This window comes from Acomys minous (assembly GCF_964271855.1).
Source record: "Acomys minous genome assembly, chromosome: 1".
NCBI classification, from domain to species: domain Eukaryota; kingdom Metazoa; phylum Chordata; class Mammalia; order Rodentia; family Muridae; genus Acomys; species Acomys minous.
Genome location: NC_140483.1, coordinates 9,277,265 through 9,294,064, shown reverse-complemented (window position 1 = coordinate 9,294,064; position 16,800 = coordinate 9,277,265). Strand labels below are relative to the sequence as shown.

Below are 16,800 nucleotides of genomic sequence, written 5' to 3'. Positions count from 1 at the left end.
CGCTAATGTTTTTGAAAGCAGCACATGTAGCTTGCCCAGAACTGTGAAGGGGTCAGGCAATATTCACGTACTTGCGAACAATGTGACACATACAACTCAAGAAATGTAATTAGACAACGCAACACACATTAGCAATGCTATAAAGTCCTCACCTATTAATATCCTGCTCTTCTGGATGCCGTTTTTCACTTCCTCATCAATCAATCCAGTGAGTACTTGACACATTCTATCAATTGACTCAAGGTGTTCTGGGCAGTCCTTAGATATTTTAAATCTGTCAAACCACACATTGGAGAGCTCTCCCTTCATAGGAGTATATGGCCTGTTTAAGACAAAGAACAGCAACATATGAATGATTTTAAGACACTTGCTTTAATTTCTAAAGGATTAGTGTGCTATGTTTTTTTGTTGCTAAATTTAATATTAAAGAATTTGTATGGAAAATGCCCCATACACACTACATTAACTCTTTTGTATTTAGGCCATTAGCATTTCCTAAAGATGGTTCATCATCTTTGCTTGTCTAATTGTTACACTCATGCAAGCCCCAGTCCTCTCCTTCCACCATGAGGATTCCAGGGGTGGAACATGGGTCTCGGTCATGGTGACAAGCGCCCTTACGCCTTGCGCCATCTCACAAGCCTGTAAGCCACTTACTGTCAGGAGACAGGACAGTTATGCTGCTATGAATCTTATCCCATTCTTGGACACTAATGCTATGCAACGAGCTTCCAGTTCTATACACATATTTGTGCACATTCCAAATATTTGTAAACCTATTACAATGCGGTCAAAGGTTTCAGGTGTAACTCCTGTGTTAGCAAAGGTTAAGGGGCGGGGGAGGGCTGTGTGTGAAAGGACAGTTTTTGGAGAGATGTGTTTGTGGGAATTGCAAAAAGGTGCAGGAACATCTCTGCTAAAACATGGAGAAGGAAGGGCTGCCTCAGATTATGGACTGGCAGTTTGACCAGAGGCGCTGGCTATTCCTTGGCAAATTCTCATTTTCCTACTTAACAGCAAAATATGCAGGGTTTGCTTTATATGTAAAACTGCCACAAATGAGCTAGCCAGCAACAGAAGACCCGCCATGATTGAAAGGCATCTCAACCAATCACAGCGACTCTCCTCATTAATTGGTGGATACTCATCCAACCCCCCGCCCCCCATCTACTTGTCTCAGACTCACTTTCCAAGTGTTGTAGGTAAAGACATGAAACATGTGGCTTAGGAAGTACAAGGCAGGGATAAAGAGGTGCCAGGAGGAGCTGGCCTACTTCCTGGCTCTTCTCTGAAACCACATCCAATGGCTTCCCCAGTGTCTGCAGGCACCACCAGTGCTGAGGGGCTGGTATAAGCCATCATGTTTTCTAAGGACACCACAGCAAACTAAGGGGCGGTCAATCGGGAAGCCTGACTGTATTTAAAACTTTCTTGGAGAAGCTGAGAGAAGCCTAGAAACAAGGTGCCCTGATTCAAACATAACAGAAGCCCACGTGCTGCTGGCTTCTGCCTACTGGCAGACTCGTGCAACAGGTCTGCTTTGGAATGAGCCTTCAGTGTTCCGGTGCATGTGACGGATAGGACATTCCTGTCAGTGCATACACACCAAATTTCCCCTGCTCTGTGCATGTATAAAAGTGTGTCATCAATACAGCCATGTGTTACTATATATTACTAACTATATACATACTATATGCTATATACTATACTATACTAATAATATATATTATACTATATACATATATACATATATATACTATATACATACTATATACTATACTATATACATATATACACATATACATACATATATACTATTTTGACTTCTGAGATAACAATCTGATCTAATTTATGCTCATCTCCTCATCCTTCCCCTTACAAGACTCTTTCTCCATAGTAGCAAACGGTTTTAACCATTTGGAACTAAACCCCAGTGCTTTTTCCACATATACTAAGCCATAACCTTTCAGCACTATTTTTCTTATTCAAAACTGGAAAACACATTCTGCTTCTCACGCGTGTGCACGCTCTTCTCCAAGGTGCCTCACAGAAATCTACCTCAACAGTCCTCACCTATGCAGCTTTCATTAGTGAATGGTGTTCTTTCACAATCCTTTCTGAGTCACTGGACATTTGGGTCCCTCCCCCACTTCCCCGCCACCCCTACCAGCCCCCATTCCTAGGACTCCAAATAACCATATAAATAAATTGTTATGCTCAGAGACAAAGCCATTTGACAACTGAATCACACGTTTACCCTGATGACCACTAATTTTGTACGTAGATCCGAGTCCCTGTGGACAGGGTGACATTAAGCATGTGCATTTAGTATAGATGTACTTTGTATATAATGGGACTATTATTCCTATGGAAGAGAGACCAAGAATCATATTGCTGGATTGGAAGGTGCAGTGTTTACTTTAATACCTGTTTCAAAGTTGCCTCCATAAGGTTGTAAAGATACGCCATTCCACCTCAAGGAGAACTACTTTTCCCCACGTCATCTGTAGAGACAGGTGCTGGTGGAGGTACTAGGGTCTCACTTGAGGGCATTGACTACAGTATAAAATCAGCTTCATGGTTAGACATATAAAGCCGTGCTCATGTCATCTTAGCAGGGCAAATGCTTTCCACATAGCAGCCACCATCTCATGAGCACGGGGATGCGGTAGGGTTGGGGGAGAGGGCACCCCTTCTTAAGAAGACACACCCTCAAACCTTCAGACAATTCCCAGTGTTCCCACTGGTGCTGATTAACTGGTCTATTCCAAATCATCACATCAGTAGAAATGATGACTGTGAGCTATTTTTTTTCTAGCAGGGCTGAAACTTTTTTCACTGAATCAGAAGAGCACTTGTACAGTACTGCAAAGACTTGCCTTCTGTTCTCAAGTTTGTTTCTCTCCTAAATGTAGTTTACATATTCATATATATTTTAAAGTATCCTTTAAATTATTTTATAATTCAACTAGAATACGATTATGTCATCACAAAGTATTCCTTTTTATCATTTGAAAGCATTTGAAATGTCTTCATTAAATAGTTCACATTCCGGGGCTGGAGAGGTGGCTCAGAGGTTAAGAGCACGGGCTGCTCTTGCAATGGTTCTGAGTTCAATTCTCAGCAAATTAAACAAGCATCCATAATGTGCTCTGATGCCCTCTTCTGGCCTGCAGGTGCAGAGGACTGTATACATTATAATAAATAAATAAATAAATAAATAAATAAATAAATAAATAAATCTTTTTTTTTAAAGTTCACATTCTGCCTTTCCTGAATTAAGTGCTCTTTCAGAGCCCATAGGTTTTTACAGAGAGATAGTCTTATCTCCACAGTCCGCTGTGACTTAGGTTTCCATCTTCACTTTTCAATGCTTAAGCTTATGTGCTATGACTCAAGTGCAGATTCATTCTATCTAAAGTGGACAGGAACTGTGTGGAAAGGGAAGGAGGAAGGGATGGGGATGATGAAAGAATGGAGGCCGCATTCTTAGACAAGTAGACCTTAATTACCAAGGCACACTCTATATAAGTGAACGAACTTCTTGTTTAATTTGCTAGAAAAGTACAAGTTCTGTACTATGATCAGAAAGGTCAAGAAAAGTAGAAACCTACAAGAAGAGCATTATGATAGGCAGATTTGGGCCCAGGGGTCCCACTCAAACTATGGCACCAGCCAAGGAAAATACAGGCCGTAAACTTTAAACCCCTACCCAGATCTAGCCAATGGTCAGAACATTCTCCACAGTTGAGTGGAGAGTGGGGTCTGACTTTCACACGTACTCTGGTGCCTCATATTTGACCATGTCCCCTGGAGGAGGAGACCTGGTGGCACTCAGAGGAAGGATAGCAGGCTACCAAGAAGAGACTTGATACCCTATTAGCATATACAGGGGGAGAAGGTTCCCGCCAGTCACAGTCATAGGGGAGGGGAATGAGGGGAAAATGGGAGGGGGGAGGAATGGGAGGATACAAGGGATGGGATAACCACTGAGATGTAACAAGAATAAATTAATAAAAAAAAAAAGAAAAAAAAAAAAAAGAAAAGCATCCTTCAAATAACTTCCAGCATTCTGTGCCTCCTTAAGGACAGACTCCCTGCTGATGTACACATTTATCAGTGGGGGTTTCCTGCCCCTCCTCTTAAGACCATGACACTAGATAGTATACTTATTACATTAAGCAGTCATTGCTGTCTACATAGTCAAGAAGACATTCAAAACATTTAGAAAAGTTTTAAATAATCTTAATTAATCCTCTTTAAAAGTCTTTTGGGGGATCCGGGGAGGAAGAGACCAGCCTGGTCTACAGAGTTCCAGGACAGCAAAAAACAAACAAACAAACCACTACCACCCCAAGAAAAAGAAAGAAAAGAAAAGAGCACCTCCCAATTTTGGGGGGGGAGGATTTTTAAATTAATATGCATTATTATCTGAGGCTAATGTTTTTAGGAGAATACCTTGGGAGGATGGCAGCCTGCTGTAGACTGAGCTGTCCAGACTTCTCTCGCACTGCTCTCTAGCCAGGCCCTCGGGTACCTTGGGAAGGACAGAAGCCCACAGTGGCTCCACTCTGTTCTCCTTTTACCCCGCTAAGGCTTCTGACCCCAGGGGCTGCTCAGCTCAGGGGAGATGGAAGGCAGACAGCATCTAGGCCTTAGAGACCTTCTTGAGGTTAACTGAGTACAAATGAAGGCGGGTGCTTTGTTCTCAGTATTCAGCACACACCGTGAAGTTGCAGGTCCGTTGAGAGACTGCCACTGAAATCACAGTGTGGACACAAATCCTAGAGTGGACACAAAACCCTCACTCTCGAGTTCCCGTCACACTGTCACCTCTGGAGTTCCTTCGACTCCCCTCTCCATTTTCCTCTGCTATTTCTCTAACTGTTTATTTGTCTGTCTAAGCACTTAAATAAGGATGACATCATAGGCTAAAATGTGAATCATTCTGGGAACTCGGCCATTAATGGAAAAAAATGATACACACTTAACTCTTTTCCCTTTGACAATGCCTTATTTAATTAATCTAGATAGAAGCTCCACTGATGGGGAGCCCACTGCGGATCCCCATGTACTCATCTGGAGGTTTTTGGTCTCTCATTTCTCTACGGAAAAAACAAAAAACAAAAAAAAGTATCTGCTCAAAAGGAATCATTAAGATAGTTTAATGGATAAAAGAGACTTTAGAACCTTTATTTTTTGCTAAGCAAACAATCAAGAGTACATAAATCTCCAAAGATATTAGAATAACCTTTAAATAAAGCATAAAAGATTGTTTTTTAAACAGCTAAAAGGCCTGGCACATGTGTTATATTCATTCACTTTCTTCCTCAAATAAATCACTTTATTAGCTAGTATAAAACAGGTCAGACATTACCACAATAAACAAATATGTTCAGCAAAGAACATCTGTGTGGCTCCTACATCAATCAATCAATCAACCCATTGCACACTGGTGAAGTATTAGGCTGGGATCAGTGTCCAAAGGGGTCTGCCTCTCCCTCCCTTCCCCCCCCCCTTTTTCTGGCATTCAGCTGAATACCCAGTTTTGTTTTGATCTGTGTTCCCCTAAAATTATTTAAAAAAAAAAAAAAGATCATCTGCAGCCTTTTCGATAGTAATCTGACTCCAGTCGCCCTTGGTCCTGGTTTCAGAATTTCCCCAGCATGCTCTAGGGTCGAGTCACACTGGGTCAGCTCCTCAGTGATTCAGGAGCATCTGATCTCCCTCTCCCTGCCAAGCTTTCCCATCATTCTGTGTTCTGAGTTCCCACTGATTATTTGTCAACTGAAATGTCACCTTCCCAAAGGAACCCCTGTGACTCCTCAGTGTTGCTTCTGTCCTGCGACAGGCTCTGTCTCATTACTTTAATGGTCTCCATAGCATGCATCATTATTTGAAATGGTAATTGTTTACCTTTATTTTATTCAACCTGTAAGTGAGCAGCTGACCTCTGGCCTCCACATGCATGTGCATACCCCCTGTAATGTGTATTCCCCATGTGAACATATAATAAAAATATAAGTGAATAAAATAAGTATCCAAATCTACTTTAGAGTACACATTTATTGAAAATGCTAAGCACTCATTTTTGGTGGGAAAATATGTAATCAACCTGTAGACACACATATAAGTCTGATGAGTTTTAGAATTTTTCCAATCACTAGGAAAATTTACATCATAAAAATTATAAATAGACTATAAAACATTGTTATTTTTAAATGGAAATTCTGTTATTAAATCCAAACTAAGAAAACCTGTGGTTATAAACACAGTTAAGATATGCCACAAAAATAAAACTGTTTATTGGGTACTTCCAATTAAAGAGTCCAAATTAACATAATGAAAAAATACTATTTTATTTTTCCATTTTAATTAACACAGCAAACTATTGTTGACTTTTATTTAATATACTACTGCTTAGCCACTTTATAGTAGAAGAAAAGGAATAGTTCTAAACAAAAGAGTAATTCATAATTTAGCAAAAATGCAATGATATGCCATTATAGACTGCACTGAGAAGACATAACAAACCACTGTCCCTGCTTAGGTTCTTTGTGGCATTTATGACTATGAAAAACAAAACTGTAACCTGGCTTGATGATGCTTTCAACAAATGTAGATTAAAGTCATGAGAATCACAAAAGAGAAGGGGGAAAAGGATCTAAGTAATTTAAAGTTCTAAAATTCAATTATATTGGTAAATATTTACTCTTAAGATCAGGAAAGGTCTGTGACTTATACTGAGCCTTACCTCAACCAGGGGGAAAAATAACAGATAATTAAATCGAAACATTAAAGAGTTTAATTAGTGCAAAAATTAGACAAATAGAATATAGGAGAACAAAAGAACAACAGGTTTATATTCAAACCTGTAACTGTTACATTAAATGTAAGTGGCTAAACAAACCATTTAAAAGACAAAAACTGTCAGATGGGTTAAAGCTATAAGCAAAGCCCAACCACATGTTTCCATGACAAACATATTTTAAATACAACTGCTAGACAAGCTGAAGATAAAAAGGCTGGAGGTTTACTATGCAACATTAACCAAAGCAACATAACGTGATAAAAAAAAAAATCTGTAAAATAAGTATAGGAAAGATACTGTGTAGTATATAATTATTATTCAAATCACACTTTTTGGTCCTATCAGAAGTCAACAGTGATCATTTTCTAAGAAAAGGTAGTTGTTAATGGCTTCCTTCATGACTCCTAAAGCCACTTACAAATAGTTATCAAGCATATATAAAATGTAAGTAATACTATCTGCTACCTTGGGCTATACTGTCATTTTTTAAGGCTTATACACAAAAATACACATGAAGAGTCACCATGACAGAATTTATGCAAAGCCATAAAGCCCCAACGAGAAGGCAAAGACTGGGGCTATATAGGATATTTTATTTGATAGCAATGAAATCAAACTTGAAATCAGCACCTGTAATACAATTGGAATGTCCCTCAACACATGGAAATTACTAACAGACTTCTAGATAGCTTCCTGGTTAAGAAGGTCCTGTAAGAAGCTCGGTAAAAACTAACTTTCTCATTCCCTTCTGCGTGAGCTCGGTAATAACTAACTTTTTTGTTCCCTTTTGCATTAGCTCGGTAACAACTAACTTTCTCGTTCCCTTCTGCATGAGCTCGGTAGTAACTAACTTTCTCGTTCCCTTCTGCGTAAGCTCGGTAGTAACCAACTTTCTCGTTCCCTTCTGCGTTAGCTCGGTAGTAACTAACTTTTTCGTTCCCTTCTGCGTGAGCTTGGTAGTAACTAACTTTCTTCTTCTCTGACTTTATCTACTCTGGGAACCAAGCTTCTAAGCTAGACACAGCTCAGGGAGATGTGTCCCACCTAAGCATGAGGTCCTAAGTGCAGCACGTAGGTAAGAGCCAGGAATGCTGGCACTTGTCTGTAACCCCCAGTGCTGGGGGTTGGGAAGGGGTCAGAGAGGGGCTGCTAGATCCCCGGAACTTGCTGGCTTGCCAGGTGAGACAAATTGGTTAGCTCCAGGGTTTGGTGAGGGACTCTGCCCCCCAAAAAACAAGGTGGAAAGCAATAGAAAAAGATATTCTGATTTCAACCTCTGACCTCCATGTGCATCACGCATCAACGTGCATACACATACACACACACACACACTCAACAATAAAAATAGAATGACTCCAAGTGGTGAGGCTCAGTGTAGGTGTCACAGCGCAGAGGCTGCAGGAAAGCCCCAGCTAATCCGCAGGATGGCTGCCAGCTGTGTGAGTCAACCTTTAGAAGAGGGATCCAGTCCCCAGCAGACAAATCAGGAGCCACACCCAGCCTTCAAGTTTTCCCAGGAGAAGACCCAAAAACAACAGAATGGAGTTGAGTCACCACTATTGTGCCCTTTCTGAATTCCTAACCCACAAAATTTGTGACCATAATAAAAGTGTTGCTTAGGGGGTGATTTGTTACATAAGAATTATTCAGGGAACATGAAGGTGATAGAAAAATCTTCCAACATAAATAAAACAGAAAAAATAAAGCTTGGCGATATTTGGCTAGAGTGGTGATAAAAATTATTGCTCTACTATAAATAGGAGGGGGAAAAAAAGAAAATGGGCAGATATAAATGAAACAGAAAATCAAAAGTAAGAGAAGATGGCGCTGGATGTGGTGGAGAACACCTATAATCCCAGCACTCAGGAGAGAGACTGAGTTCTAGGCCAGCCTGGGCTACATAGTGAGACTCAGTGTCCAAACTACACAACCAGACAGAGAAAAGAGCCAAGCCCAAACTGGTTCTAAAATAAAATTCATCAAGTGTAAACCTTGACAAGGCAAACCACAAAATATTAGTAATAATAAAATATATACACAGAAATTTAAACATTAAAGATAAGTATCATGAAATCAGAAGCAGGGACACTAATCACTGACACTGATTTGAAGACACACAGAAAATCTGAAAACCATGGATTCTACAAAAGGAAACAAACCACTTCGGGCCCTCTAAGTGCCATCAAACATTCAAAAGATAACATGACACAAACCCAGGGGGGTGCGGGGACCCATGAACTGGCAGCACAAACACCAACAAACACCACAGACAACACCGAGCACGTAACAGTATGGAAGCATAAAATATTATTGGTTTAAAGTTTGAAAAGCACTGACCTGGGATTCACGGTACAACTGATAGGTGGAAGTCAAGAGATGATATCCGTTAAATTCTTATCAAGATGTAAAAGCTATTAAGTTATTATGTCATGTCTCTAACGCCTTTCCTATTATTTCATCACACGCGTTCACAATTGGCCTAAAACTCAAGTCTTTCCAGCTACCACAGAAACATCGGCATTCCCTTCCAACCTCACCTACCCTAGAAACCAAACAAGAAGGTGCTCTGAGACCTCGCTGTGGGGTAGGCTCACTTCACAGCACAGGGAAGCCCATGCACCTGTCGTCAGGTGCCTGAGGGTGGTACCAGACCCCAACGCTTGGCTGTCTTGAGGTAATAACCATTTCGAATCTTCCTGTCACACTTCTCACTTTTGTCTGTACTTGTCCAATGCTATTTACTAGAGAAATAAAGTTTCTATTGGCAGATATAAGACGTTTTTCTTGAAATCTTGGTCCATTTTCTTGTTAATACAAGGATGACAGAAAAATGAAAGTCTGGCATTTCTGTGATGACAGAGCATGTGTAACAACAACAAACCAAGAACACATCAGGAGAAATCAGACTGGGCTACACGACACAAGACAATATTTGTTTATGCAAAAAAAAAAAGTTTGAAAAAAAGTCTCTGTGGATGTTTCTTAAATATTTATAAAAAGCAGTTCCTGATCTCAAAACTGCTTCGCTTCTATCGTTATGAATTCCATTAAATGCACATACAGGTTCCCACTCTACGTATTAACTAGGCCATGCCTCACGTCTGTCATGGCTTACTCACTCAAAGAACAGCGTTTAACATCCTTTGAAATTTGGAAAAAAAAATGTTATAAAACTCTTTTCCAGTAATAATGAACCCAGGTTTAACTAAATGATCAGAAAGATTATCTAGGCAGAAAGCTCTTAAGTTGGCTTTTTGGGTGTGTGAGGTGGAGAGGCGGCATCTGAGAGAAGAGAACTGTGCAGGCTCACAGGAAGCCAGTGTTAGCTGGGGCAGGGCCAGTCAGAACAGCAGAGAGAAGGGCTCGCTGGGGGAATGCTTGGCCAAGGAGGCCAATTGCAAAGCAAAGCATGCATTTTTACAGGTGGGGAGCTGAAGACCTTAATTTTAAAATATCTTAAGTAGAGTCAACGTCAAAAAATATCTCACTGGCACACCCATCGACTTTATGCCGTGGAGTTATGCTTAGAGGTGAAATCAAGCGTTGCGTACCTGGGGGGAGCCGTTGGATAAATAATCTTTATGTGCCGGAATGTTAAGTCTTGGTTTAGCACCTGCTTGATCCACTGTCTCATTCCTTGGCCAGAATCGCCTGACAAATCACAAAATTCACAGTCAGAAACACAAACATCTTCCCAACAGGGCACTTGAAAGTCATCTGTACCCCTCAGGTCACCTGAAGGCGGGGATTGGAGAATGCGGGGAGAAGGAGCTGTTTAGGTAGCTCAATTAGCTGACCAAGCACAAAATCTTCACTGTGACACGACATGACTGGCTGTATTGTTGATCAGTGAGGGGACCATCCTTAAGCTTGAGTTCCCATGTTCCTAATTTACAGTAGTTACAATAAACACTTCTGGAGAAGGAATCTTCTTAGCTGTGACTTAACACTGTTCATTTCTCATCTTACACTTTAAAAAAACATACTCCAATGTGATTTACACCATTGTAGCTGACATGATGTATTACGTAAAACAAGTCTTCAAGGAGGGAGTAAAGTCACTCACTCTACTTTGAACTTAAATGTGAGGAAATCAGATTTTAACTGGGTGGACATATTTATGTATCCTAACACTACGACTATATACTACTGCAGGCCAAAAAATTAGTGTAAGAATTAATGTCTGTTAACCTGCATAGAGAAAGGGAAAGGGTCTAGGTGTGCCTTACGTATTCCCGAGAGGAGGGTGAGTGAAGACGGGTGGGAAAGGCAGTATCTATGGGAGAAGGCTGCCTAGTGATGTCATCAGGCTCCGACTCAGACATGAGCACAACGTAAAGGGTGCGAGCCACTAAGATGCACACAGAAAGGCCTCTATAGGCCTTGGGGATCAGTGTGGAACACCGACATTAACTTAGGAAACCACAAGCATGAAGGACACACCACAGAAAGGAGGCGCTTCTAAGGGAGTGACGTAACCCAGAATGGGAGACTGAGCAACCAAACAGGGTCACCATTTACGTTAATCACCCTAAAAGGTACATTTCCCGCCTGCAGTTTAGAAATAGAAAAAGGTTCAAATGCACTTGTGGCACATTCCCATGCATTTTCCTACAGCTGCTATGCTTTCGGCCATGTTCTAAATCTTTCTGGATTATTTTTCTTTATTAAATGGGATCTGCTTTTCCTTTTTCACCTTGGGGTTGGGGTCAGACACAATGACAAGTGCATGTTAGAGAGCAACTTCCACCCATCCACTCACAATGTCAACTCTCTTAAAAATCTTACGCCCATTGTATAGGCATACACAAGTCTCAAGGAAAATGTTAAAATCACACACACAAAAAAGAAAAAGTTAGTACCTTATTCTAAAACCATGTAGTTATTTTGTTTATATTTGGAGTATGCAAAAGCCAAATACTTCCTGTTTCTGTAACACAAACACGTGCTTAAGTCCAGTGTAAAACTGTCACCCTCCAAGCTGGAGGGTTCAGGCCTTATTCTAGTCTGTGTTCTGATGTCATAATAAAGCGCCGACTTAGACCAACTGGTGAGGAAAGGGTTTACTCCAAGCTACTCTTCTGGCTAACAGTCCATCACTGAGGGAGGCCAGGGCACAGGTGATAAAGATTTGTCCCTGTAGCTCAAGCTCAAGCAGCTTTTTATATAACCCGGAACCAACTGCCCAGGGGTAGCAATGGCCATGATGCGACGGCCCCTCCTATATCAATCAACAGTCAAGACACCAAGGGTACAGGCAAATCTGAAGTGGCCAACTTCTCAGTTGAGACTCTCTTTTCTCAGCTAACTCCTGGACTACGACAACAATAAAAAACTACAGGACAGGCCTCTTCCTAAAAGCTTTTTATACATCAATGGAGATTTAATTATATACAAATAATATACCTGCACATCTGGAAGAATTATTTAGATGAATTCTTTTTCCCAATGTACAAAGGGAAGTTTTATACACAAACGCACACAGAATGGATGACTCTCATTTCAGACACACATTATAGGTTATAAAAATGTCAGTAATTTGAAGCTGAAAAATAGGAAGCATTAAGCAAAGTAGTCCGGCGGTGGGAGGTGGGGGACAAATTCTAGTTCTTTCTAAAGACGCTGAATTAATTCTGAGAAGAGATGACTATGTGGGAATTCTGGATGCTCATCACTGAATGCTCCCGGGTCCTGAATAACCACTTATTCAGCTGGCTATAAAGCTGTAAGCCATCAGCCGAGTCTTTCCCTTTACACACTCTCAGCCCTGATTACTCTGTTTCCAAATTGATACAGCACAGTTCAGTTCTACCACCACCCCCGCCCCGCCCCCAGAATATTGATTCTAAGTCAGACATTAGGGTTCAAATCCTAGCTTTGCCACCACTCGCAGCAACAGCAAGAAAACATTTCTAGTCCTGTGTCCAAAATGAAAACAACGTCTCACGTTGTTACTGGAAACACTCTCTCTCCCGTCCCTTCAGTGTCCTAGTCAACATTCCCCTAAAGCCTACACATGTGACAACTCACACAGTGTTGAAAAACTGACAAGTCCTTCTGTCCCGAATGCCTTGCTAATGTCCAACCACATCCCCCCCTTTTCCTTACTCTTCACTTGGCAGGGGCTCACTCACCATCTTGTGATCTCCTGTCCACTGCTGACTCGAATTAATTGATTTGTTTTTGTTTTTTAAATTTAGGTAGGCCCCCTGAGGACACCGGCTGGATCTCATTTCTTTAATTTAAAAAAAAAAAAAAAAGTAAAAAAAAAATTTTCCCCTTTCTTGGGAACTTACCCTGAGCCAGCCAAACACTGTGGATGTAAGGATTAAAACAGGGGTTCTTATTCTTTCTCTTGAGGTGCTCCCTATATGGAGCCTACTTTGACTTGGTACTCACCTCAGAGATTTAATGACAGGGATGAAAAAGGGAAAACGAATGGGAGCAACATCACAGACAGCTGGGAAGCGCAAGGGAGCCCAGGTGGTGCCCAGCAGGAAGGACACAGGCTGTCAATAGGACCCAAGTTCACCCTGAGAGTCAAGTCTCGCTATGGCACAGGAAAAGGCCAGCAGGCTTCTGACCTTCAGAGTCGAGGTCTAAGTGAGATGCCTAGTGGTCCCCGGGATCCATGTGCCTGCACACTTACATTGCTATGGCAGTGTGCCTGAACTTGAGGTGAGGTAAGGACTGCCCTGAAGACCATGCTGTGGGTGGAGGGGTCAAGGACACCAGGGAAGGAGGCAAGAGGCTGACAGGGGCAGCCACAGAGAAAGAGGACAGAGGAAGTGGGGGATGGAAGCCGGTGGGCTCTGAAGACCTTTAACCCTAGGAAGCTCGTGAGGGGGAAAGGGAAGGAGGAGAGGGTACCTCCCCAGCTGTAGCAAGAGACTGAGACCACGAGAGAGTGTAATGCACCTGAGCCGTGCAGGAATATCACCGAGGCACTGTGTCTCCCCGCCGGGGACACCACACAACGCCGCAGGTGCCCTACGCTGGGTGCAGCAGCCATGACGCAGCCGGAAGGCCAGTGCGCGCGGCCACGCCCCTAACGCCGCGGGGCCGCGCACGCAGGCCCGGGCCCGCGGCGCCAGCATTCGTCTGCGCGTGCACGCAAGACGGCGGAAGGCGTCCCTAAACCTGACTCAGGAGGGAGAAGCTTTGTGTTCTGCTGAGAAGTGCAGCCCTTAAGTCAGGCTCCTGTACTGTAACGATTTCTGTCCTGAGGACTTGCTGCAGGTTTAAAAATGCAATTCTAAAGCTCAGGATCACTCTGTTTAGAAAATATCCCTGGATTTATGATTTTACAAACATAACCGTGTTTTATTTACCCATCCACTTTGAGGCGTACACCAGATAATCGTAGCTTTTTTTTGCATACAGGGTGAGCCAGCCGTATAATGACATCTTTTTTGTATCTTTATTTTTATTTCTTTTTCTAATTGCTAACAGACAGATGTAATTTAGCGAGCTAGGACTTCACATTCTCTGGCATGGCTGTTATTAAGAGTGTGGGCAGAGATTGCTGGGGATGAGTACAAGCTGGGTGCTGTTGTGCATGGCTGATGGGAGCAGGAAGTAATGGGAACATAAGTGCAGCATTATATGACCCACAGCTTCAACTCCTGGATACCTCCCTCCCTAAAGACATGACATCGGGGACTCCTACTCCAATATCTGCAATGATATTCACAATCCACAAAGGGTAGAACAACCTCTGTGCCCATCTCCACAGGGATGGGCAGGACACTGGGCTCGTGGACATTAGTGAGTACCCATCACAACTAGCAAGAATGGAGTTCTGATTCGTGTACAAAATAGATTGGCTTTGAAAACACTGTGTTGGTTAAATGAGCCCGATAGGAAGGGGGGAATGAATTGACTCCACGTTTATAAAAGACAGGAAGTGGAAGAAGGTCTTTCCTTACCAGGATTGACCACTATGGAGTTGGGGTGTAATCCTCCTGGCAAATCTTCTGTTTGAGGCATTGACATCTCTCTGGAAATGGACAGTGTTGATTACCTGAAATTGCTGAAGTATTTCATGCCATGGAATTGTACCTGTAAAAATGATTACAATAGTAGATTTTATTTTACTATTTCACCAAACGTCTAATGATACGCAAAAGTGTGAAATTATCTCTTACATAAATGAAATGTAATAATAGAACTGCAACCCTAACAAGTGGCTCTTTTACATGAAAAGTCGGGCAAAACAATTTCGGGGGAGTTTGTGACTAAACTACATGGTAATATCTACCACATTTAAGCAATTAAAAACTATATCTTGTTTTTTTTTTTAGGCAGTTGCTCTGCTCCAGAGTAACAAACCAGCTTCCTAGCAATTCCTGGTTTCTAGGACACACTTGGTGCTCTCACAGTTTTGTGCCAATGCTGTCAGTAGGGATGCCATTATTGCTGTTACATAGCTAGATTAAAAAGAACCCGGGGCAATTCTCTGCATCCCATAGACCTGCTGCTGGGAGGGTTGAGAGTGAAGCCAGCTCCGCTCTACAGTCAGGTGGAAGAGTGCTGCTGTCTCTAGACCCTGCCCTCCTTTAGGCAGTTCTAGAGAGCACTCAGGAGCCAAGTAACAAGAAAGCAGCCTGCCTTGCCAGAACTCCATTTATTCCTGCAGAGCCTTGCTGTGATTTACCTTGTAACCTTGAGACACACAGTCAAGAAAAGAATGATTTAGTAGCTATTCTGATTAATAAGCAGCCTGTAAGGACTGTATGCATAGTCCTTACAAAGTGCTGAACCCTGACATAAGTAGATTCCCATGGCTGAACTGTGCCTACCTATGCACAGCAATTTAGCCCACTCGATAATCCAGGCGGCCCTTGGTAGCTGCCCTGGGCTTGCATGCCTGTCACACCGGGGCCCGGGTTCTTAAGCATTACCCATAACCACACACTGGCCCACAAAAATAAGCCCAGGAAAACAACCTAACTGTAGTAGTTAGTTTTTATTGTCAACTTGACACAAGCTAGAGAGAAAGAGTCACCTGGGAATGAGGAACTGCTTCGGTATTGTTGTCCTGTGAGTATGTCTGTGGGAAATAGTCTTGACTGACTGCTAAATGGGGAGAGAAGGCCCAGACCACTGTGTGCAAACACTCCCTGGGAAGGTGATTCTGGGATGTATTAGAAAGCTGCCTAAGCATGAGCTCAGAAGCAAGCCAGTACATAGTAAACCTTCACACTTTCTGCTCCAGTTCCTGTTTGAGTTCCTGCCTACTTCCTTGAGGATGACTTATGACCCGGAAGTAAAGCTAGACCAAGACCTCGCTTCTTTGACTTGCTTTTGCTTGGAATGTTCCTTCACAGCAACAGATAGCAAACAAGAAGAGCAGCTATGTTTTTATTTGGCTTTGGTTGGTTTGGTTTGGTTTTTGAGCATTTCTTTAGCTTCCCCGAGATGTCCTAGTGCGTGTTCCTCCTCTCTTTCTATAAATGGATGACTATCAGTCACAACAGGTAGGAGAATTCCTAGCTGCAGGCTAGGAGTTGGCTTCTCACCTGGAACTTGACCCTTCCCGGAGGCACAGTCACTATGAGATTGAGCCAGGCTCTTCTGAGCTAATCACAGCACCCTTTCATGTTTTCACAATTTGAATGGGGAGCAATCCTGCTGTCCTTTCATCTTTAGTTAATGGGACAAGCACAAGGGTTTAAATTCCTATTTTTAGAGATGCCATCTGGTAGGCACACTGTTGATGCTTTGTTTCTCTCATGCCCTGTCATACTTTGAAATGTAATTAGATTTCAGGCTGGCCGGCCAGCTGCCTCTTTTATGACAGATCTATTGCTCTATTGAATTGGAGTTGGGATATTACCAGGTGGTTTGTATTCCTACATTCTTTCACTCTTTCTGTACCTTCTCCTTTCTTTTTCTCTGCTCAGATGCTTTTAGTCTGTCTGCCCGTCCTGCCCTGATGCATCCTGTTTGATAACATCAGTTCTAAACTAAAAGAGCTAGCATGGAGA

General features: G+C 42.3%; 1 protein-coding gene across 5 annotated transcripts in view; it reads right to left on the bottom strand.

The window, feature by feature from the left end:
• Positions 1-13,923, bottom strand: part of LYPLAL1 (lysophospholipase like 1) — a 33,535-nt gene extending 19,612 nt beyond the window's left edge. The window contains exons 1-3 of one of the 5 annotated variants that reach the window (XM_084785832.1): positions 13,730-13,860; positions 10,363-10,462; positions 153-322 (exon numbers count right to left, since the gene is read on the bottom strand). In XM_084785832.1, the coding sequence (XP_084641958.1) occupies positions 153-322; positions 10,363-10,462; positions 13,730-13,823 (364 nt within the window). In that variant the 5' untranslated portion in view covers positions 13,824-13,860. Of the gene's footprint in view, positions 1-152; positions 323-10,362; positions 10,463-11,673; positions 11,693-12,945; positions 13,017-13,210; positions 13,344-13,729 lie in introns of those variants that run through there. The other 4 variants (XM_084785835.1, XM_084785834.1, XM_084785836.1 and 1 more) reach the window with 4 other exon arrangements.
• Positions 13,924-16,800: the final 2,877 nt, after the last annotated feature.